At 38.5% G+C, this 23157-nt stretch overlaps 1 protein-coding gene and 1 long non-coding RNA gene across 3 annotated transcripts in view; one reads left to right on the forward strand and one right to left on the reverse strand.

The window, feature by feature from the left end:
- Positions 1-17258, reverse strand: part of Smad4 (SMAD family member 4) — a 54215-nt gene extending 36957 nt beyond the window's left edge. For both annotated transcript variants that reach the window (XR_011704797.1, XM_027949035.2), the window contains exons 1-4: positions 17086-17258; positions 4631-5009; positions 2554-2728; positions 1950-1979 (exon numbers count right to left, since the gene is read on the reverse strand). Coding sequence is in view for 1 of the 2 variants with exons in the window: in XM_027949035.2 (XP_027804836.1) it covers positions 1950-1979; positions 2554-2728; positions 4631-4879 (454 nt within the window). In the remaining variant the exon portion in view is untranslated. The remainder of the gene's footprint in view (positions 1-1949; positions 1980-2553; positions 2729-4630; positions 5010-17085) is intronic.
- A 29-nt stretch (positions 17259-17287) lies between these two features.
- LOC114103364 (uncharacterized) lies at positions 17288-18423 on the forward strand. Its single transcript, XR_003584657.3, has 3 exons — positions 17288-17520; positions 17972-18122; positions 18222-18423. It is a non-coding gene; the product is annotated as an uncharacterized lncRNA (long non-coding RNA).
- Positions 18424-23157: the final 4734 nt, after the last annotated feature.

Below are 23157 nucleotides of genomic sequence, written 5' to 3' on the forward strand. Positions count from 1 at the left end.
CTACAATGTGGGAGCACTGAGAGAATGATAACACAATATTCACAAATTATTTTGCTCAGTACCTGATAAACGAGTACTCAGTATTTGCTATTATTACTCAATCATATTTTTAGAATATTTGTACATATAAAGTGACTACAAAATGTTCTATGAGGGGTAAAGAATGTACTCTCTGTAGATGACAGAGAGGCTGAAGCCAGTGGACTTGCCCTAGGTCTTCGATCTTTATCTTTAGCAGGCAGGTCACAATAATGTCTGATGTTACTTACTATTTCTTTTTTCAACCAGACTATGAACTGGAGAAAACATGGTTTATTTATCTTAGTGTTCCTGGAACCTAACAAGTACCAGGCAATACATGCTCATTAAATATTTATAAAATGAATGCACAGGTCAATATGGTCATGGAAAACTTCATGAAAGAGATGAGACAGGCTAGAAACAAGTACCACATGACCCCCAACTACTCACAAGTGAAAGAATTGTTCCATTTTCTCAACTTTTAGTTACCTGGCCATGTATTATTTCTTTATCCAAAACTACAATGAACTGTGAGAAATATCTTTTTCTGAGAAATACCATTTTCTGAGGACATAAGCCACAAGACAGCCTTCGCATACCACTAGAGGGCTCCACAAGGCTGAATAAGCCTTAGAGTCACTAAAAAAAAGGCATCAATCCACACAACCCCACCAATAGCAAGCAACTCAGAACAACATTAATATTAGGACAGAGAAAGCTTCAAAATTTGAACCCCCTCACAACCACACCCACTGAGATATTCTAAAGTTTTCACTGCAGTCTTCTAATTCCTCACATGCACTGAGCTAAATGCTTTAGTTCTCCAAAAACACTGATGGGAGAATGGTGAAGATCTGATAGATGTTCACTTTCAAAGAACAGAACTGACATGATAACATCTTTGTGGCAAAAAGGCAGGGCATTAAGCAATCTTAAAGCAACCATTGCCAGACCAAGCCACACTGCTCCCTTTACCAACCCATACTTCTCAGAAATCTGTACAACAGTTAACAATGGCACACCACAGGACACTACAGTCTTCCTCTATTATTAATGACATGGAAGAAAAATAAAGAATTAAAAACAAGTAGGCTTACATGCTCTTCCCAAAATTTAATGTCACATGATATTTCTGAACTATCACTAGATTTTACAACAAAAAAAGGTTCCAAGTGACTAAAATGCCTCCATAATAGCATACCTTCTAAGATGAAGATGGCTCTTATAAGATTTTATTTCATTAACAAGTTCTAAGTAAAAGAGCTAAAGATATATCCATATGTATCAACACTTAAAATACAAAAACACACTCCAACTGGATTTTTTTTTCCTCACCTTCAGGGAATTTTTCTTTCTTAATACAGGATTAGATCATCTGTGATTAGCATATATTTTCAAATAACCTTGTTTTAGTTACAAGTGAAATATAAAACAAGATATTTCAAGATACATAACATATTTGAAATATAACAAGATTAAAAAAAACTAACATGTAGTTTTAAATCATTCTTCACATTTGATCACTCATGAAAGTTATGTTGAAATGCAGAAAAACTAAGATACTGGTATTTTTAAAGGATATGTTTCACATAACTTCCAATTATCACATATTATAGGTATACTACACCCATTTAAACTGGCTCTACAAATTTTCTTACAAAATAGAGCCAGTTTTATCAAATTCAAAAAATATTAAATTGATGTATTAATGTTTTTGGCGCCGCTTCAAATTCAAAGAGCCAATAGCCAATTTAAATCCAGTTTTAAACACTGATACAAACAGAAAAAAAAATCTACATTTCCAAAGTAGTTCCTTTTTTTCTTGTTAATATCACTGGCACCTATACAAACTACTTCACATGAATCCCCAAAAAAGAGCAGACAGGCAAAAAGAAAACAAAGAAAGTTACAAGAAACAGATTACCTACCATTACTCTGCAGTGTTAATCCTGAGAGGTCTTTATTTTTTAAAGGGAAAAAAAATAAAACATTAATCATTATCATGAAGATATGTTCCATTATAGAATGTAAATTTATGTCAGAGATTACAAACCTTCATAAACATTTCAATTCAGGAAGTTTCATAAGTGACATCTAATAATATATAAACTAACTATTTGAATTTATAATGTTTTCTTATTTTTCAAAAGCAATGTGCTAAATGAGCAAAATATAAACTATACTTAGTTTTCACATTCAAAATACAAGTTTTGTTTCTAAGTTCAAAATTAAATACTTATATTTCATTAAAAATATTTGATTCTTGGGGCTGGGGTTGTGGCTCAGCGGTAGAGCGCTTGCCTAGGACATGCGAGGGCCTGGGTTCGATCCTCAACACCACATAAAAATAAATAAAGGTATTATGTCCAACTACAACTAAAAAAATAAATAAATATTTTTAAAAATATATTTGATTCTTTAACCTTAAAGTTCTTGGTAACTCCTAAATACTTAATTTAACTTAGAAGAACTAAAACCCTATTGGGGTCTTTTCCCTTTATGCACTTAACGATAGAAGTAAAGTCTACTTACCAATTCCAGGTGATACAACTCGTTCATAGTGATATGGATTCACACAAACACTATCACATTTTAAGTCAAATGCATACTGACAATATTTAACATGCTTTAATTCATTTTTGTGAAGATCAGGCCACCTCCACAAACGGGCATAGATTACATGAGGAAATCCTTTCCGACCAGCCACCTGGGGAAAATAAACAATCATTTATTAAGCATTGGTTATATATTAAGAATCAGCTGTGTCCCAGGTTATACAAGGAACTTTACAGATGTTTTCATTTAATTTTCAAAATCCAACAAAGTCAGGATTATAACACTGTAAAATATACATTTGGTTTTGTTCCATTTCCTGGCATACAATTCCTAAAATCTTAGAATCTTTAAAGTGATGGGTTTCATATGCTAATGAGTTGGCTGAAGACTGGAAGACTAGGTAGCTGCAGGATGGGTCTGTTTATTGGAAAGACTAAGGCAGCATAAGAGGGTTGGAATTCAGCCCCATTCCCCAACCTCTGAGAGGAGAAAAGAGCTATAAATAGAGTTGATCACCAATAGACCAATGATTTTAATCAATCATACCTTTGTAATGGAGCCTCCATTAAAAAAAAAAAAAAAAGAACGGGGTTGGAAAAGCTGAACATGTGGAGGTTCCTGAAGGGTGGTGGGCCTGGAGAGGGCTAAGAAGCTTACCTCACCTTATGCATCTCATCCTTCACAACAAACCAGTAAATGTGTTTCCCCGAGTTCTGTGAGCCTCTCAAAGCAAATTAATCAAACCCCAGGAAGGGGCTATAGGAACCTGATTTATAGCTGGTTGGTAAGAAGCACAAGTAAAACAACGTGAGGTTTGTGACAGCATCTAAAGCCAGGAGAGGAGGGTGGCAAGTCTTGGTAACTGAATCTTCAACCTGTGGGTCTGCCACTATCTCCAGATAAGAGAATGTAAGAATTAAACTGAATTAAAGGAAACCCAGCTGATGTCCCCTGCAGAATTAATTGCTTGTTTGCTTACTGGTGTGAAGAAACCTTTACACAATTTTGGGTCACAGAAGTGATTAAGCATTGTGAGCAGAGAACAAGAAAATCTGAGTTTGAGCAGTTTTTTCCCCTATATTCAGAATATCATAACCCTCATTTCATAAAAGAGAAAAACCACAGCTCAAAATAATTCCATCATGGTCACACATCAGTTAGAATTTAATCCTACATACAATTTTAAGACTTATATTCAGATTTCTAAAATGCAAAAAAGTATGCTGGGTGCAATGGCACATGCCTGCAATCCAAACAATTTGGGAAGCTGAGACAGGAGAATCACAAGTTTCAGGCCAGCCTTGGCAGCTTAGCAAGACCCTGTTCCAAAATAAAAAAATGAAAAGGGCCAGAGATGTAGCTCACTGGTAGAGCACCTCTGGGTTCAATACCCAGTACCCCAATAATAAAATGAAATACAATAGTACAAAATTTGTTATTGAAACTATGACCAAAATCTACAAATAAAATTTTTAAATCTAACAATATAAGATTTCTGTAAGTATCTTAAAGTATATATTATGTAGTTCCATATGAAAACTGTCCAGTGAAATAATGTGGTACCACTAAAACATGATACGAGATCTTTAAATGGTAAAAAAATAATGTATAATTCAGATTTTAAATATGTATACGATACCAAAAATGGTTATAAGAATGAATATCAGAGTGCTAAAGGCAGTTCTCTCAGAGTATGGGACTTCTTCTGCTTTCTATTTGTATATTCCAAATTTTCTTCATTGAACTATTTTTTTGTTTGTTTGTTTGTTTTGTGGTGCTGAGGATTAAACCCAGGGCTTTGTGCATGTGAGGCAAGCATTCTACCAACTGAGCTATATCCCCAGCCCTTCACTGAACTATTTTTGAGTAAGATTAATTAAAAACTTTTTAAATATACCCTTCATACATTCCCATAATGCATGCATACTGGTATAGAATGTGAAGTATCTAAAGAAACGGACCTCACATTAAATATCCTACAGTAACTCTAAGAGGAAACAAGAAAGTTTTTAATCCACCACCACAGAAGACATAGAAAAACTCTAAGACTAACCTGAAGTCTTCCATCCAATGTTCTCTGTATTGTAACACATTTACTAGGATGAGCTCCATTTGTAGTTATAGCTGTTATTAAAGAATCCAACTCATCTTTCTTCTCCTTCAGCTTCTTTACCAAACTTTCAATTGCTCTTTTTGCAAATGTTTCACTTTCTCCACCTTGTCTATGGCACATCAAACTATGTACAATGCTCAGGCAGGCATCATTACTTGTTGGTGTATTTGTAATAGACATATTGTCCATTTGTTCAAGTTTTTTCTTTTAAATCAAATCTCTCTCCAATATCTGGAGCAATTTTGATCTTTTGGAGGCAGTGAAAAACAATGGCTAACGTTGCAAGGAAAATTGTTAGACATCTGGTGTTCAGGATAACCTGAAAAAATAAATAGAGAGATATGAGAACACATCTCAAAGGTAGATTCAGTTATCTGGGAAAAGACAAAACTGCTGTAGCTAAGTCAAAGACAATGCACATAATTAAAAACTGATGCTAAGAGTTTTAAATAGCTTAATTAAAATGTTGCTGCTTTTTTTATTTTTATTTTTTAGTTATTGATAGATCTTTATTTTATTTATTTATATGTGGTGCTGAGAATTGAACCCAGTGCCTCACCATGCTAGGCAAGCGCTCTACCAAATACAGTCCCAGCCCCAAAGTTGCTGCTTTTGACATTCCAAAATATTAAAGTTAGGCCTTCTCCTTAGTATAAAGTCATGCTTAATCAAGTCTTATCACACATACTAGTCAGTTGTAAAATCTTTTTTGGTGGGGGAGGGAGTACTGAGAATCAAACTCAGGTCTTCAGAACCTGCTAGATTCATGCTCTTCCACTGAACTACAACCGCAACCCCCTAAAGTAAAATTGTGACTTATGTATGTCTCCTTTCTATTCTCTCTGTCACTATTAGTTTTAAGTCTTCTTAGAATTTTTATTATCACTTGGTATTTAATACTTGCTTCCCTCTAATCTTACTTCTTTTAATAAATGCCTGCCTCCTCAACTCATAAGAAGCAACTTTTCATGTATTTGAATACTTATCACTTAACCATATTCAACAAATAAATTTTGAAGGCACTCTTGCCAGTTAATCAAAGATTACTTGCATGGGGGGTTTTGGAATCAGAGATCTGGATTAGAATCCCAGCTTTCACACTGAGAGCAGACAAATGAAGCAACTTAAACTCTCTTAACTGGAGTATACAAAGCTCCAAGGAGGAAAAAAAAAAAAAAATCTATGTAAAGTGTATGGCACATAGTGCTCAGCAGAAAGTACCTATTGCTTATTTAATAAGCAATAATTTAATTGTCTTAAAAGATTATCCTAAAACACATTATGTTTTCTTCTTATTAAAACTTGTCAAAGAAAATGTAGGATGGGAATGACAGAAGTAAACCACTGATCCAGACAACTCAAAGGCATATTGGAGCCAGGCAAATCATATAAATGAACAAAATGTGCCAGGTGTAAAGAAAAAGTATTGACCCAGCAGCTTGGGAGGCTCAGACAGGAGAATTGCGAGTTCAAAGCCAGCCTCAGCAACTGCGAGACACTAAGCAACACAGTGAGACCCTATCTCTAAATAAATTACAAAAAATAGGGCTGGGGATATGGCTCAGTGGTCAAGTGCCCCTGAGTTCAATCCCTGGTACCAAAAAAAAAAAAGAAAAGAAAAAGTATTGATGATTACAAGGGTTTGCCAATTGTGTTTAAGACCACAGCTGCTAGATCTTCAACTGAAAGAGAAACCAAAAAAAAAATGCCCATAGGTATATGAAATCTCACTTTCAGGCAATAGTAATTTATCACAGGGAAAATGAGGGAGAGGAAGCATAAGGAAACTGTCATGAATGCCAAACAAAATACAATTTCAACTCAAATCTGACCCAACAGAATGACCAGTTTGAAATGTGAAAGACAAACTCACTAGAATTTTATTTCTAGATCGCAGTCTAGTGATCAGGGACTGTACTTGTCTTCACCACTATATGCCCAATTCCTAGGACAAGTAAGTGCTCTATGTTGTCAAATGATTCCATTTCTGTATGTGCTTTCAAATGCTTGCTCATGCTTTTAGGCACTGACCGGTTACTGGTGAATGAACCCAGAGCCTCCCACATGCTAGCTAGGCAAACCATCTACTACTGATCTATCTACCCTTTTTATTTTGAAACAAGATCTTTATTAGTTGCCCAGGCTGGCTTCAAAATCGTGATTCCCCTGCCTCAGCCTTCCAAGTAGCTGGAAAGTATGTACCACCACACCACACTCAGCCAGCTATTTCTTTGGCCTAAAATATCTAGTCCCATTTTATCCACTCAATAAAATCCTAGCCATCCTTCAAAGTGCAGCTTGTTTAAATTTCTCCAAGTTTTTCCTTACATGTTGTCTCCTTTCCTCTCAATCCCCCAAAATTACTTGCTTCCCCAGTATGTTCATTATGTATGTGTTCCTTGCTGTGTAATTTAACCCTCAACTTTAAATACACCCTATTAGAGTTTAACATGTATTTTTTGATTATATCCTACAAATCTAGAAGCTCAAGAAAACATTCTCTCATCTTAGAAATTCCTAGCCACAGGTATAGTTCCTGCCTGACATATACAAGGCAAGTGTTTGTAAATTGACTATATCATTTTTATTCTGTGGTATTTTCTGAAAATAATTTTTGAATATTGAAAATATTATTTTTTGTATTCATATTATATCCCAAAACATTTGTACCAATTTATAACACAATTAAAGTGTTTCAGTATAAACACTTCACCATCAAATGTCACCATCTCTAAAATTTATTCTATTTGGGGGCTTAATGATATTGCAAAGGTGTACTTTAATTACAAGTTTCTTTCAAGACAAATGAAAACGACATTGTTTTCTTAAATACAGATGTCTCCACATGTGACTTCATTATAGTTCTGGTGCTTGAAACATATTTTAAAATTTTAAAACTTCTTTTTTTTTTTTAAGAGAGAGAGAATTTTAATATTTATTTTTTAGTTTTTGGCAGACACAACATCTTTGTTTGTATGTGGTGCTGAGGATCGAACCCGGGCCGCACGCATGCCAGACGAGCGCACTACCGCTTGAGCCACATCCCCAGCCCTAAAACTTCTTTATATAGAAAAATAATACCAGCAGGGATGTGAGGATGTATCCCTCCATTATAGCTCTGAATTATGATAGACATAAACACAATACTGTTATAAACAAAATTATATGTTCCAATTAAAGCTCTAGCACCACTGAATAGATGTGTTATCTTTCAATTGTCATTATATCATCTATAAAATGGGAACAAAATCTGCCCTGCCCACTTTACAAGACTTAATATTGTAATCAAATACAACATAAAAGCAATCTTGAAACCATAAATTGACCAACTCAACAAAAACACTGAATCTATCATGTGCAAAACACCACAAAGATAGGCAAACAAAACCAGAGAGTGGTACTTAACTGTATCAGACCATATCCCATTTTTGTAACAAATTATTTATACCGCCTCAGTAGCTCTCTTGTGGTAGCCCATAATCCCAGCAGCTCAGGAGGCTGAGGCAGGAGGATGACAAGTTCAAAGCCAGCCTCAGCAAAAGCAAAGTGCTAAGCAACTCAGTGAGACCCTGTCATTAAATAAAATACAAAACAGGGCTACAGATGTGGCTCAGTGGTCTAGTGCCCGAGTTCAATCCCTGGTACCTTTCCCCCACCCCCCAAAAAAATGAAAAATTCTAACTTACTTATACCTATTTTTAAAAATCTAGCAATGTCCTGATTGTAAGTTCAAGGATGAAAAGATCAATATACAATAAAAATGTATATTTCAATATGCAGGCATATCAACTAACTTACAATGTATACTAAAGAAATTAGAGACTGGTGATGTAACTCCGTGGTAGGGTACATGATTAGCATGCCCAAAGCCCTGGATTCAATCCCCAGCACCAAAAAAAAAAAAAAAGAAAAGAAAAGAAAGCAGGAAGTTTAAATGCTTGCATTTAAATACAGAATCATAAATATGACAGCTACAAATTCAGACCTTCTAAGATATATTTATCTTATATATATAATGATGTGTTGGTGACCCAGACTGTCCCAAACAGTGAACTTTTGATAAAGTTCCAAAGAAAAGAATTTTAATTAAGAAACTGAGTTAAAGGGCTGGGGATATAGCTCTGTTGGTAGAGTGCTTGCCTTGCATGCACAAGGCCCTGGGTTCAATCCCCAGCACCATGAAAAATAAAAAGAGGAAATGAATTAAGAAAATTTAATTCCTAGAAAATTGGATATATATTAAGACAGAATTGAATTCTAGACTAATTTCCTCCTACACAAATTTCTGGGACATTTTAAAGGCTTGTGGGATGCAAGATAATTCTTCACTGTCTCCCCCAGACCCCAGCCATGAAGCTCTCACAAATGACCACAATGCCCCTTCAGGACAAATTACAACTCCATTAAAAATTACTGATCCTGGCTGTGCATGATGGCTCACACCTGTAATCCCAGTAATTCAGAAGATTACAGGTTCAAGGACAGCCTCAGCAACTCAGCAAGATCCTGTCTCAAATTTTTAAAAAATAAATTAAAAAAAAAAAATTTAAAGGAAATGTGGATGTAGCTCAGTAGTTAAGTGCCCCTGAGTTCAATCCCAAGTACTAAAAAAGAAAAAAAAAAAAAAAGAATTACTGATACTGGTCAGCATGGATGTATGCATATAGTCCCAGGGACTCAAGAGGCTGAGGATGGACAATCATTCCTGGAGCCCAGAAGTTAAGACCAGTATGAACAATACAATGAGATTCCTTTTTTTTTTTTTTTTTTTTTGGGGGGGGGGGGTAGGCAGGCTACTGATATTGGGGATGGGGGTATCAATGGTAGAATGTGTCCTTTGAATAACAAAGAACTTGTGTTCAATCTTCACACCCAAAGGAAAGAAAACCTTATCTAGAATATCTAAACATATTATCACCAAAAAAAAAAAAAAAAAAAGCTAAAAGAGATGTATAATTCAAGAGATTTGCAACTATAAATGAGAAAGCATGAAAGGGTTATAGATAAACTAAGTCTCATCATAATATCAGGATAGAGCAGGTTTTGTTAGTTACAACCAACCCCCAATTCATCAATAGCAAAAGAGAAAAAAAAAATCATCAATAGCTTAAAACAAAGATTTTATTTTCTGCTTATGCTAATTGTTCATCACAGATCACCTGGTGGCACTGTTCACTGTCATCTCTTTTAGGGATTACACTGATAGAGGCTCCAACTCTACATATGTCCTTAAATAGGAGGGAAGGAATAAGACAGCTCATACACTGTCTTTTAAAGACTATTAGTTATGCTCAAATTTGACTGGGTTAGTCAAATGGCCATGCCAGTAATTCTCATCTAGGGGCAACTCAGTCACTCAAGGGACATCTGGCAGTACCTGTAGACACTCTGAGAGTCACAACTGGAAGGGAGAGGTGAGAGGCAAGAGTACTACTAGGCGGGGAATGACTAAGAGAGCAGGCACCCCCGGCTCCTCACCAAAAAAAAAAAAAAAATTATCCAGCCTAAAGTTGGCAGCCCAAAGTCAATAGTACCAAGATAAGAAACTTGGGGCCATGACTAATTTCAAGTGGGAGGGTTGGTGAGGGAGACAAAGAAGTGCAATTCTAACACGTGCCAGAAGAAAGCCATCAGAATATTGGTCAAAGAGTACTAATGACTACCATATGTGAATAAGAATTTGCCACGCTAAAGGAAAATCACAGAGAAAAAAGCATAGAGGAAAAAGAGTCAAATATTTTGTCAAGAGTAGGTTCATGTTAGGAAAGAGGATGAATAACAGCATCAGATTTATAGAAGAAAGGAAACAAGTGACTACATGGAAAATAGCTTTGGAAAAAGAATCAGAAAAACAAGAGACAATGATGAAAAAAGTAATAAAGGCCTAGATCAAGGGCATGAGCAGTGGAAACAAAGTGATACACTTATAAGTAGAACAGACTGGATTCTTTAACAAATTGACTATGGGGTGAAAATGGGAGATTTTCAAAAGACAACCCATTTTCTAAATAGGCTAAATAAATGATAATGAAAAAATAAATTTTTAAAGAAGGTATATAACAAAATCAGTTTTAGATATGCTGACTTTGAAGAGCTTACTAGAGAAGTTAGGCCTAATTGAAAGCCACTGACAAAGATGAGACAGAAAATAAAGACAAAATCATAATAAGGATTAATAAAGTCAAGACAGCAAAAGAGAGAAGTTTGTTCTTTTATCTTCCTATCATTTGTTCTTCCTCTCACTGTGGTATTAATTGTAAACTGCCAATTGTTGACCACAGGTATAAAAACTAATTCATGGACTATGAAGCTGGATAATCAAACTCATTAAGACACTCAATAAAATTAAACAGGCAGAGTACAGGCCTGAGAGGCTCTCATGAAAATTCCCAAGTTTTAGTTAATGAATGATGACATCTCTCAAGTGTTAGTCTCCTCTTGACTTTACTGTATTATTTATGTCAAACTTTATTTTCTAGAAATCATAAGGATTTTAATCAGTTATTAAGAAACCATGTAATATGGGAATATTTGAGAAAAGTGCTTAAAAGAGTTTTTAAGGAGGGGGAAAAAGGCTGCCTGGTGAAATATCACTAGGATAAAATTTTAAGCATAGGCTTTACAAGCAGAGAAAAAAAAGCTGTTCAAAAAAAAAAGCACAAGTTACAGCGAAGATTCTAGACAACTGAAATTCACCAAATGGAGGGCAGGCAAGAACCTCCAAGAGCACAAAAAATTAATAATACAAGCAAAGCAATCAAAAGAATGTTTCTGTGGTAACTTTTTTTTTTTTTGGTGGTGCTGGGGGTTGAATCCAGGGGCTTGTGCATGTGAGGCAAGCACTCTACCAGCTGAGCTATATGCCCAGCCCTGTGGTAACTTTTAAGATAAACTACAAGGGACAAATTGAGAGGTATGCTTTTCCTTACCCAAGAGTCTTAGATCTAAATGTCATTATACAAGCTTTACTTTAAGTAACCTTATTTAAAAATTATCACTTTCTGATTAATAAATTCGAAGTTGCTAAAAGTTCTAAAGCTAGCGTCTGTTTTTGTCTGCCAGCATAATTTCCTCTTTTGTAACAAAAGTCTAATTTTCCAAGAGTCTCCCCATCTGGCCGGGTGGGACAATTCCCAATCTGACTCTCCAGAGCCAACCCTTGATCGCACAGTTGTCCTAGAGATGGAAAAGAACCCCAAGTCAGATGACACAGCTCAAGAACTTCTGATGGAACTACAGAAGGGGATGGAAGAAGACCTCTTTATACAGAACTTGAAACCGGGAGTAGTTAGCCTGGGAACTACCTGAGATTTAAAACTACAGAGAGGAAAGCAAAGCCATCAGACAAGTCTTGATATTAATTCAGACTCTGGATCTAGCAGTCTGAAATTAGCTCTATTTCCAGGCCAAGCAAATGTCCCCTTTTTACTTAAATTTGACTGCTACATGTTTCCTAATACACAATAACTAAACAAAAAATTTGAATCACTAACATTCCTAATCAGTAATTCAGTTGACAACATAGAAGTATTATCTTTTTTTTTTTTTTCTAAGAAGTTACTTTAAAACAGCATCTGTCAAACTCTGGTCTAGGTTCCCTTTGTTTACATTCATAATTATTAAGGATCCAAATTAGTTATTGTTTATGTAAATTACACTGCTATTTATCATATTACAAATTAAAACAAAATTTTAGGTATTGATTTTATAGTCTACTTAAAAATAATAAACCTATTACATGTTAATACAAATAAATTTTATGAAAAATCATTTCCAAAACAAATAAAAAACTAGTAATAAGAGTGACATTGTTTTACATCTTTCAAATTTCTTGTGTCTAGCATAAGAGAAGACAGCTGGATTCTCCTGTCTGCTTCAGCATTCAATCTGCTGTGATGGCATTTTGGTTAAAGTATATAAAGAAAATGTACCTCACGCAGATATGTAATTGGAAACAACAGTAGTATATTAATAGTTTTACAAAGCACTTATCTGGTCTACAAACTTCACTTCTACAAATTACCAAAAAGACAGTGAAACATATTACAATATCATGAATATATACAACTAATTTAAATGATCACAAAGAAATCGTGTCATTTTTCTTTACAATTGGTCAGTCCCTTCATTTCAACATCGATATACAAAAAATTATTCCATCAACTAATTTTAGCAGGGGATATCTATGGCACAGATGCATTTAGTGTGGTTATGTTCAATGATTCATTGCTTAGTTTAGCTCATTAAGCACTACTGTCATCCTTTCAGTCAAAAGACTCAATTGTTACACCACCCAGCCACCTATTGTTATAAAATGCTTTAAAATTCACTAGCAAATATCACTGCTAAATATCCTTAATTCAATTTTTCCACCATGCGACCAGCGCACTGGTTTCATTAAAGAGGTTCTTGTCATAAAAGTTAGCTAGTGAGATCGAAATAAAACACACAGTCTCAGTTACCTTTTTCTATGACCAGGTCCGAGATGGCCCTCTAACTCACACCTCGAACCACCGAACCACCCGGTAGGGCAGCAGGGATTACTCAGGGCTAGCAAGAGAGAGAGAGAGAGAGAGAGAGAGAGAGAGAACGCCAGGGAGTAGCCTTTTATTGGGGAACAAGAAATTCAGGGGAGAATTCCATCCAATGAAGGTTGAGGGGGGCAGCACTCCAAAGTCAGGGTCAGTGGTCAAGTCACACCCCCACACGGACAGGCTCTCGCACCAGGAGAGGGTCGGGAAAGCTCCTACACAGTTTAGCCAGAGCGCCTCAGACCCAAACCGGGAGTTGCCCAGTCACGTGTGAGAATGGCTCCCCACACAATTTAAAAATTTAAAATACATTTTTACTTGAAAAAGACCTGAATTGGCCAGGAAGGGTGGCACACACCTGTAATGTCAGCAGCTTGAGAGGCCAAGGCAGGAGGACCCCAAATTCAAAGTCAGTTTCAGCAACTCAGCAAGGCCCTAACAACTTAGCAGGAGCTTTCTCAAAAATAACCAAGTTTAACGAAATCAAAACTTCTAAGAGATGAATCTAGATATCAGTGTTCTGTAAAGCTCTCCAAAAAAATCTCAAAGCGCAGCCAAGATTGAAAGCCACTGCCCTAAACCTTGAGGTTTAAAAAAGGGGGGGGGGGGGGGCGGCTGGGGATATAGCTCCGTGGTAGAGCACTTGCATAGCATCATGAGGACATGGGTTCAATCTCTAACACTGGATTATAACCAACTTTAAATTGATTAAGATATAATAGACCATCTTAACCAGTTACCTGTCTAACCTATAATTTGCTGCACCAAGTTACCAAGCTGCACCAAAACTTAAATTATAAGACTCTGACCACCTACCATCTTAGTTTTACATATGAAAGCCTACCCTAATTTTAACTTTTGTGTTTAAAATAAAATTTCCTAGATGCCAATTACGCCATGTAATAATATCAAGGTGACACAACCTAAAATATTTTGTTCCTGAGAAACTGGAATTCAGTCATCACCAAATTACACATCTTTAAAATAAGAAAAAAATATGCAAAAATTCTTAATCTAATTATCATGTTTGCGTTTTCATGATACACACAATATTATACTCAAAGTAGCTCAAATAAACTATCTGTACACATCAACTGTTGGGCAAAAAGCCTAAAAATTGGTAATTTAACAAAATTGTACAAAATGCTGCACTATCCTGGCCTAGCTCCCTTTCATTAGCATAGAAAACAAATCAATAAAACCATTTTTGTCCAACTAGTTTATACATGATTAAGGGTCACTTCAGTCACCATTCCTCATCATTTTAAGCAAAACAAAACTCTACCTAACAACACAATCTTCTAAGGAAAAATGAAACCCAAATATGTACAACAAGTACTGAAATGGCCACTATAACATGCTTAAAGAGCCAGATGTATTGGCACAGGCCTATAATCCCCGCAACTCAGGAGGCTGAAGCAGGAAGACCACAACTTCAAGGCCAGCCTCAGCAAATTAGCAAACCCTTTCTCAAAATAAAAAAAAAGACAGGTAATGAAGCTCAGTGGTAAAGTATCCCTGGGTTCAATCTCCAATACAAAAAAAAAAAAAGTCTAAAATCAATAAATTAAAAATGGGGGGGGGGGGGCATGAACAAAATAGAAGTGAAAAACAGATAAAGTTTAAACAACAGAAAAATAACATTTGTTCTCATCAAATTAGGCAAAATATTTTGGCAAAACTAAATATGCCTTTTAAATATAATGAACCCTGAAAATTCTGTAGTTAACAGCCCAACTACAGGCCCCAGAAATTCAGTTCAATCAGAATAATGTCTAACAATGTCACTAACACTGGCTCAATGGGGGGATGGGGGATTTTCAAATGGAAAAGCTGGAGTGTGGCTGAGGTGCATAAATTAGTTTAATGTCTACTACTTACTTTTTTTTTGGGGGGGGGGGAGTGCAGGGGGAGTCTGAAGGGAAATGCAGAAAAAGAAATTACACAGAGAAACACCTCAACTAAAATGTAGCTTCAGTGAAGCACTGACTTCCAAAAAGACTTGATGCATTTTAGTGTAAGCAGAATTGCTTTAAGCAGCAAAGGCAACATAAAAGGTCAATGGTCCATATAAAATTTATTGCAAAATATTTCAAGGTGACTTTCTCAGCACAAATTTTCATTAATTCTAAAACAGATTTGCAGTTGTTTCTAACCTCAAGATTTACATTGAGGGTACTTAGGTAAACAGAGAAGTAGACTGCAAAATTTTTTAGAAAGATGTAATGCCTCTTTAAAGCAAACTCAACCCAAAAACCTTGAAAGAAAAAAAAAAGGCCACTTTATTAATAGATTCATAAAATGTTACATCAGTTTTTTCTAGAAAGGCTTTTAGTTTTAATTCCAATAACTTAAACCTACATAATTCATCACCACCTAATGCTACAACAAATCATAAATTCTTGATCTTCTGCCTCTACTACATTTGTTCTGTAACAAACACATTCAAGGAAACAAAATCATAACAGCATTATGAAAGAAACAGTAAGTAGAAAAGTAGAAACCACATTTTTAAAATGTTAATTACAATTTGTAGTATCATGTACTAATCATATCAGAACTTTCCATAAAGTCCTTACAGGCGGAAAAAAAGGAAAAAGGTACACTTTAGAACTTCATACACTACATGTCAACTGAAATATATAATCTATAGTCTTAGTACTGTATGGCAAAGACAACTCGTGAAATTTACAACAAAAATAATTCAAAAACAGTGTTCAACATCCAATTACTTTATGAAATTACGCATTCCTGCATTTTTCAATTAAAACTACATCGTTTCTGCCAGCAAAAAGTACTGAACCTACTTCTTAAAACAAGGAATAATCAAGCTGCTACTGAGACCAAAAGGATGCTAAATCTGGCAAAAGCCAAAGGTTGTTAAAAATTAGCCAAGACTACAAGCATGCAGAATTCAGGATGCTTAAAATGATTCCTTTCTTATCTTGTTATAGTTATTATCGCTTTTAAAAAAAAAAAAAACCTGTCAATTCCACCTTAAACTATGGTAAAAAACTAAAGGCACTAAGAAACTGATTTCAAAATGAATTAAAACTAAACGTGTCTTTTAAAAACAAAAATTTTCGGGGGGGTGGGGGTGGTGGATGGGTAATCAATCTACGACAGGGCTTTTGAAGCCTCTCTACACCTGCAAAGGAACCTTTCAACTTAACTATACACACTCCTATCTTTGAAATCTAGCCTGAGAAATCCTAACAGCCAACGCCCTCCATCCTACACCACTTTTACGCTCTGTACATGTGGTCCTAACAATAAGATAAACTGCGTCATTTATTAGAAGACACGTTTTACTAGAGACAGGAGGAGGTTCGGTTAAGGTGCTAAGAATGTTTCCTGCATGCCGCCATCACCCACAATACCCAAAAAGTAAACAAATCAAAGCCAGAAATGTAAACTGGAATGACACAACCAGAAAGAAAAAGTAAGGGACAAAGAGAAAACAAAAATCTGCTTGAGAAATAAAAATAAAAAGATAAACCATTTACTACTTTCATTTAGACCTGGGCAACAAACACTCCAACTGACCTAAAGTGCTGCGCCTGGGCGACAGCGAAACTACTCAAGAACAACAAAGAGGAGCTGCGGCTGCCGCAGGAGTCCCCGTTCGAGTGCAAACAGATAGTCCGACAAACTGCAAGCGGAGTTCGGGGCCGCAGGACCGACCTCGAAACCCGAGGGACTAGAGGCGCCGGGATCTACCTCGGTGGCAGCGCTCGCGCTCCCGGTGGACCCACCGGGCCCGCGCGCTCCCCGCCGCCGCCCGGAGCCCGCCCCGGGGCGGGGAAGACGCGGGCGGGGCGCGCGGGCCCGGCGGGGGAAGGGGAGGGGACATGGCGCGGTTACCTGGGCTCGGGCGCTGGCAAGGAGAGTTCACTCTCCCGCCGCTGCTCGTCAGCGGATGTGCCGCGCCCGTCGCTTCCCCCGGCGGCCCGGAGCGCTCCTCGACCCCCGCCCCGAGGCGACCGGAGCAGGCCGCCCTCCTCGGCGCCGCGCCGCTGCCCGCGCGGGCCGGGCCGCCGCGAGCTCCCGGGCCGCCCCGCGGCGGGGGGCCTCTCTCTCTTGGGGCGCCCGACTCCCCTCACTCGCTCCTGCCCCTGGAAGGCAGCGAAGCCGAACCGAGGGTGGGAAGACCCTCCTGAGGAGAGCGGGCGGGCGTGAACGCGGGCTCAGTCACCCGAGCCGCTCCGTTACCGCAGCGGCGACGACGATCAGGGCCGTGTTGTTGCTGCCAACTTGTCGAGAAGACACTGAGCATGCGCGCGCGGAGACCACATCCGGGTAATTTCAGGGTTTGGCCCTTTTCCCCTGCAGCTCTCCTTTCTCCCGGCTGCCCCCGCCTCCCGCCCCGAGAGAGGGGAGCGTTGCTCTGCGCAGGCGCCCGCGGGGCAGCGCCTGTCCGCGAGCGGCTGCGAGTCCCGTTCAGGACCCGCCCTGGCCGAGCGCGCTGCTCTGTTTGGGTGGACTGAGAGGCGGCTCTAGGGGTTGGTCATCAGAGCGTGGCATCTCTTTGCAAAAGAGTAAACCAAGCCGCGCGAGAGATCTCGGCGTCCAGTAAGTTGCTTATGGTGAGCGGTCAGCACGGCCTCTTGGGGTTTGGTTTTGTTTCGAAGACCTGCGAGGACTTAAGAGACGTTAACAGCCAAGCACTAACTCGGGGTAGTCGTAGCGGTTTACTTTGGGAAGAAATTGGCGACCGTCTGTATCTTCCATCCCTTTCCCTTTCCACCAGCTCCAAATCACGAATTCCAACGGTATATGAAATCGACAGGTGCCCAGGACAGTGTCAAGGAATTACACGTTCAGAAACCTTGCCAGGTGTCACGAAATTTAAATGGTTGTTGGGAGCGACCAGGGAGACCTCTACACTTCCTATTAATCAGGTTGCTGTTGGGTGGGGAAGGCCATAAACTCTACTTTTGATCTTACACTTCTCTGTATTGGCAATTTCATAAGATGAATGCATTTCTTTTGTATTTCAGGATTGGGGGTGTCGCTCAGTGGTAGAGCGCTTGCCTAGCATGCTCAAGGGCCTGAGATCATCCTAAGCAACGCAAAAAAAATAGTAATAATAAATGTTTTAAAAGTTCCAGAAAACACGAATTATATGGGGGTGGGGGGGTATTTGTTTCTTTTGTTTTCACCTGGCAATAAATAATTCTGTCGGGGTCCCTCCAAGATTAATTTAGACAGTTCTAAGTCGTTTCTTAGATTGTGTTGCCCAGAAACAACTACATACACACACCCTGCTCTTCACACACACTGCCGCATTCTGTCCTCTCCATCACAGCCTGAATTCTTTTCCCTTTTTTACCAGAAAACCATATAGTCTTCAAACTAGTGTTCCCTCTAAGGGAATTCATTTCCGGATCGTCCACTATCATAGGTACTATTTTCTAAAATTGCTCAACTTGAGAAGGCAGCTGCGGACACTGCATCTTTCAAACCTGTCCTCACACCTTAGCAAAGAAAATCAAAATTCTCACCAATTACTAAAGTGACCCAAGACTGTAAAACCTCCAGGGAAGTCCAAAGGGATATTTCAAAAATTGGTGTCTGTGCTGAGAAAGTAAATCACCTTAGTGAATGGGCATTAAATTATTTTGCAAGTCCAATGTTTCCAATCCTTTGCTTTCAACAAAATTGAAGGAAGATCTGTCAGCTGACAGATCATTAAAAATGATTTGGTAAGACATCAGTATGTGATTCCTTAGTATTATACTTCAGAAGAGTTTTTAAAATTGGATAACATTGCTATCACTGAAAGTCTTCTGTTCCATCTGTATTATCTACTGCCATATAACAATATTACCATGAATAGAAGAGTTTGAAAGAACACATTTATTGTCCCATAATTTCTGTGGAGTCCAGGCAAGGCTTAGGTAGGGCCTCTGAAAAGTAAGGCTCTACTGGGGAAAAAAAATCTGTTCCGAAGCTCATGTAGTTGTTGACAGCATTTAGTTCTTTGCAGGTTGCAAGTTTGAGGGCCTCAGTTCCTTGACAGCTGTCACCTGGAGGCCCCTTCATTTCCTTGCTATGTTGTCCTCTCTGTAGGGAAGCTCACAATATAGCAGTTTGCTTCTTCAGAATCAGTAAACCGGGTAGTCTGATCAGGACACTGGTTACTTGTTTTAAAAAAAAAAAAATTTAAGGCACAGTATCTCCAGGCCAGCCCTAACTCAAGAAGTTCTGCCTCAACCCTGAACTGGGACTATAAACAGGTGTCACTAAGCCTGGGTTGGTTACAGTCTTTTGTAACATAATCATGTACACATAAGCACACAAGGCCCAAAGCAAATCACGGGTCTCATTTACACTCAAGGGGACAGGACCACACAAGGGATCATATGGGTCTATGTTAAAATCTGTCTACCACATCATCTATTTATTTATGCAAATGATATTTCCTACAAGTTCAGCCTCTTCTCCAGCAGTGTACTGTGTTTCCTTTCAGGTTCCCTTTACCTTTTTACTTAAGGGAACCTGGATTTTCCCCTGAGATAGCTGCTGCCCCTTCCACTGCTTATATAGTGGCAACTGTGTTTTCAGCCATTTAAATGTTTTCAACCATTGGCTAAGCCTCTTAGCCAATGCCTAGAGGTCAAGTAAGTCTCTGCTCCTCAACAATCTTGTTATCCAGGACCCCTACCAGTGCCCTCCCTCATTCCCCATCTGCTGCTTTCAGTTACTAGGTGCCACTTCTGTCCTAATCCTAGGGTAGTTATAAAGTATACTTAAGGGGCTGGGGATGTGGCTCAAGCAGTGGCGCGCTCGCCTGGCATGCATGCGGCCCGGGTTCGATCCTCAGCACCACATACACACACACACACACACACACACACACTCTAAATAAATAAATAAAATAAAGTATACTTAATTGATATTCCTAATGCCCTGGTCTCTCAATTCCTCGACTTCTCCAAGGATCTTGCCCTCTAGCCTAACTCAGCCACTCACTCCCTAGGTCATAGCCATGAGAGCCTTATCAAACTCTGCAGCTTTTTCATAACGATAGTTCCAAACATCACACACTCTGATCACCATCTCCTATTTCTGGGTCACTCTGTGTAGTACAATAATCCTTTAGCTTTCACCTCTGCTGCCTGTCATTCTTATCCATCTCAAATCCCTGGCCAATCATTGTAATAACTCTTACACCTACCCTCAACCCCCCTTCTTCCTCCCTGTGTCTTCATTGCTTGGCAGAACCACCATCCTGATTCAAGCCAGCTCTCCACAGATTTACTCCACACCAGCACCCATGGATCTGAATATGGCTAGAGAAAGACAATCATACTGACTTGTTTCACTTGAATTTCATCACCATGAACCTTGAACCTTAGTGCCATCCAGCAATCCTACTTCCATCCTCCATTCTTTCTAGATTTCATATTTTCTCTTTCCTCTAACCTACACATCCTCTCCTCCATCTCATTCTCAAAGAATAACCTTACTTCCTGTTTCATTGACAGCATTGAAACAATGATACAAAAACTACCACAATTCTACAATCACATCCACCCATACCCAGATGTCAGCCTCTTCTCAGCCTCCCCCTCCATTACATAGTTGAATTTCCATGGTGCTACCTAAGGTCATTCCCTCCACTAAGAAAATGTGTTCCAATCCTTCTTGTCTAATCCAGATCATCACCTTCACACTATTTCCATATCTACTGGGTCATTCCCATAATCTTGCAAATGTTATTTCTCCAGTCCTAAAAAATTTCTTTGTCCCATTTCCACTGTCAGCTACTACCCATTTCTCTGCTTCCTTTGCAACAAAATTTCTATAGGAATTCTAATATTTTGTCCTAGTTCTTCTACTCTGAAGCAACATACACACAATATGATTCAGTTTATATAAAGTTCGAAAACATGTCATACACTATTTGTACATGCAGAACACACATACATGTAATAAAATCATATGAGGTTACATATGGAACATAAGTTATCAGGTGAAGTGGTAGGTCTCCCACCATCTCTTCACCCATTCCATCATGGTTTCCTCCTTACTATTCTATGAATATTACTCTTTTCGAGGTCAACAACAAAAATCATATTGGCTAAATCCAATGACCTGGTCTCAACTCTCATCTCAACTGACTTGTCTTTAACAGTTGACATAACTAATCACTTGATTCACCCCTCCCCCACCATCTTGGTTTTCCTCCTCCCTGATACATCCTTCCCTTTCCTTTTCTCTCACACCCCTTAGTCTTATAGTGAGTGACCCAAGACTCATTCCTCGGTCTTGTCTTTTTTAATCTATACCTACTTCCTTAGTGATCTCCTCTAGACACCTGACTTCCAGTGCCATCTAAGATATATGTTATTGAAGCCAGATTTAAAATTAGGTAGTCAGTGTAGTTAGGTAAATTGGGTCTAATATCGAGTGAAATCTAAAATGGAGGCCATGCTGAGAATGAATTCCTGGAAAAGTTGAGCAACTCCTGGAATGTTAATGAAGTCCAGGAAACAGCCCCCAACAGATTTAAAGATAGCCCATCCCAAAGAAATGTTAATGAACAGCCCCAGCAGATTTGAAGACAGCCCATCCCAAAGAAGTGTTAATGAAGTCCTTCCTGCCCAGATTACTTCTTTGTCCCACCTGTGTCCCACCCCTCGGGCCTTCCCACCTACCTTCCATCACCGAAAATTATAAAATGGAGAGACAACCGCACTTCCACGGATTCCACCTCTTGGGTCCCCTTCTTCCTCCGGGAGAAGTCTTTTCTGCTGTCCTTTAATAAACTTCTAATTTCTACTCTGACCTTGCCTCAGCGTGCTTCTCTGGTGTTATTCTTCAACATTGGGGAAGCAAGGACTCACCAGTCAACAGCGGTAACATTATCATCATTATGATTACAACTCCCAAATTTTTATATCCAGCTCCAACCTACCCACACCCCAGACTCTGATATCCAGCAGTGTACTGTGTTTCCAATACTTAACATATCACAAACTGAACAATATTCTCTCGAACCTTTTCAATCCACCAGCTTTTCTATCTCAGTTGATGACAACCCCATCCTTCAAGTGGCTCAAACTAGGACCCCTAAAATCTTACCCCTAAAATCATCCCTCTTTCTCCTACATTCCACATTTTGTTCCAAATCTGAGCATCCTTCACCCCTTCCCTGCTACCTCCTGGTCTCAGCTACTATCATCTCATACCTGGATTAGTCCTCTCAAAGTTTTCCCTGTTCTGTGCTTGCCCCCTCTCAATCTAATAGCTTGAATGACCCTCTGAAAATACAAGTCATCCCTGCATTAAATGCTGCTTATTTCATTCAGAGTAGGAATCAACTTCTTTACTATAGTTCAAAAGTTTCTGTAAGATCAGCACCACCACCTTACCCAGATCATTACCTGTCCAGTCCTATTCTCCTCTCCTCTCACTCTGCTCCAGACTTTCTGACCTCCTTTTTTGACATGGGAGGATGCCACATATGTTTCCATGGCCCTCTGGTACACATTTCTCCCAGAAACCTTCACTGCTAACTCCTTGCCTCCTTTGGTAAAAAGTCCACCTTTCAATGTGATCCATTATGACCTTCTGAAAATCACAACTCATAACTCTCACTCTGTGCCACAAATCTGCCTTACCTAGCTCTCTCTTTTCCCATGGAACTTGTTTATTATTGCCTACCACTCCTGCACGCTCGAATATAGGCTCTAGGAAGGGATTCATCTGTAGTGTTTACTAATGTATCCCAAGTGCCTAGAGTAACTATTGACATATAGGAGGTCCTCAATAAATATCTGTGGAATGAATGAAGACTGTTTTTATACTTCTATCTATAAAAATTAAAACTAGGAGTAGAGTTGACTGGATATTATTACACTTGGGCAAAGATACTCTATACTTTTAATTTTAACATATCAAAATTTTTAATATTTTATATGATTTAGG

This window comes from Marmota flaviventris, chromosome 16 (assembly GCF_047511675.1).
Source record: "Marmota flaviventris isolate mMarFla1 chromosome 16, mMarFla1.hap1, whole genome shotgun sequence".
Taxonomy (NCBI): Eukaryota; Metazoa; Chordata; class Mammalia; order Rodentia; family Sciuridae; genus Marmota; species Marmota flaviventris.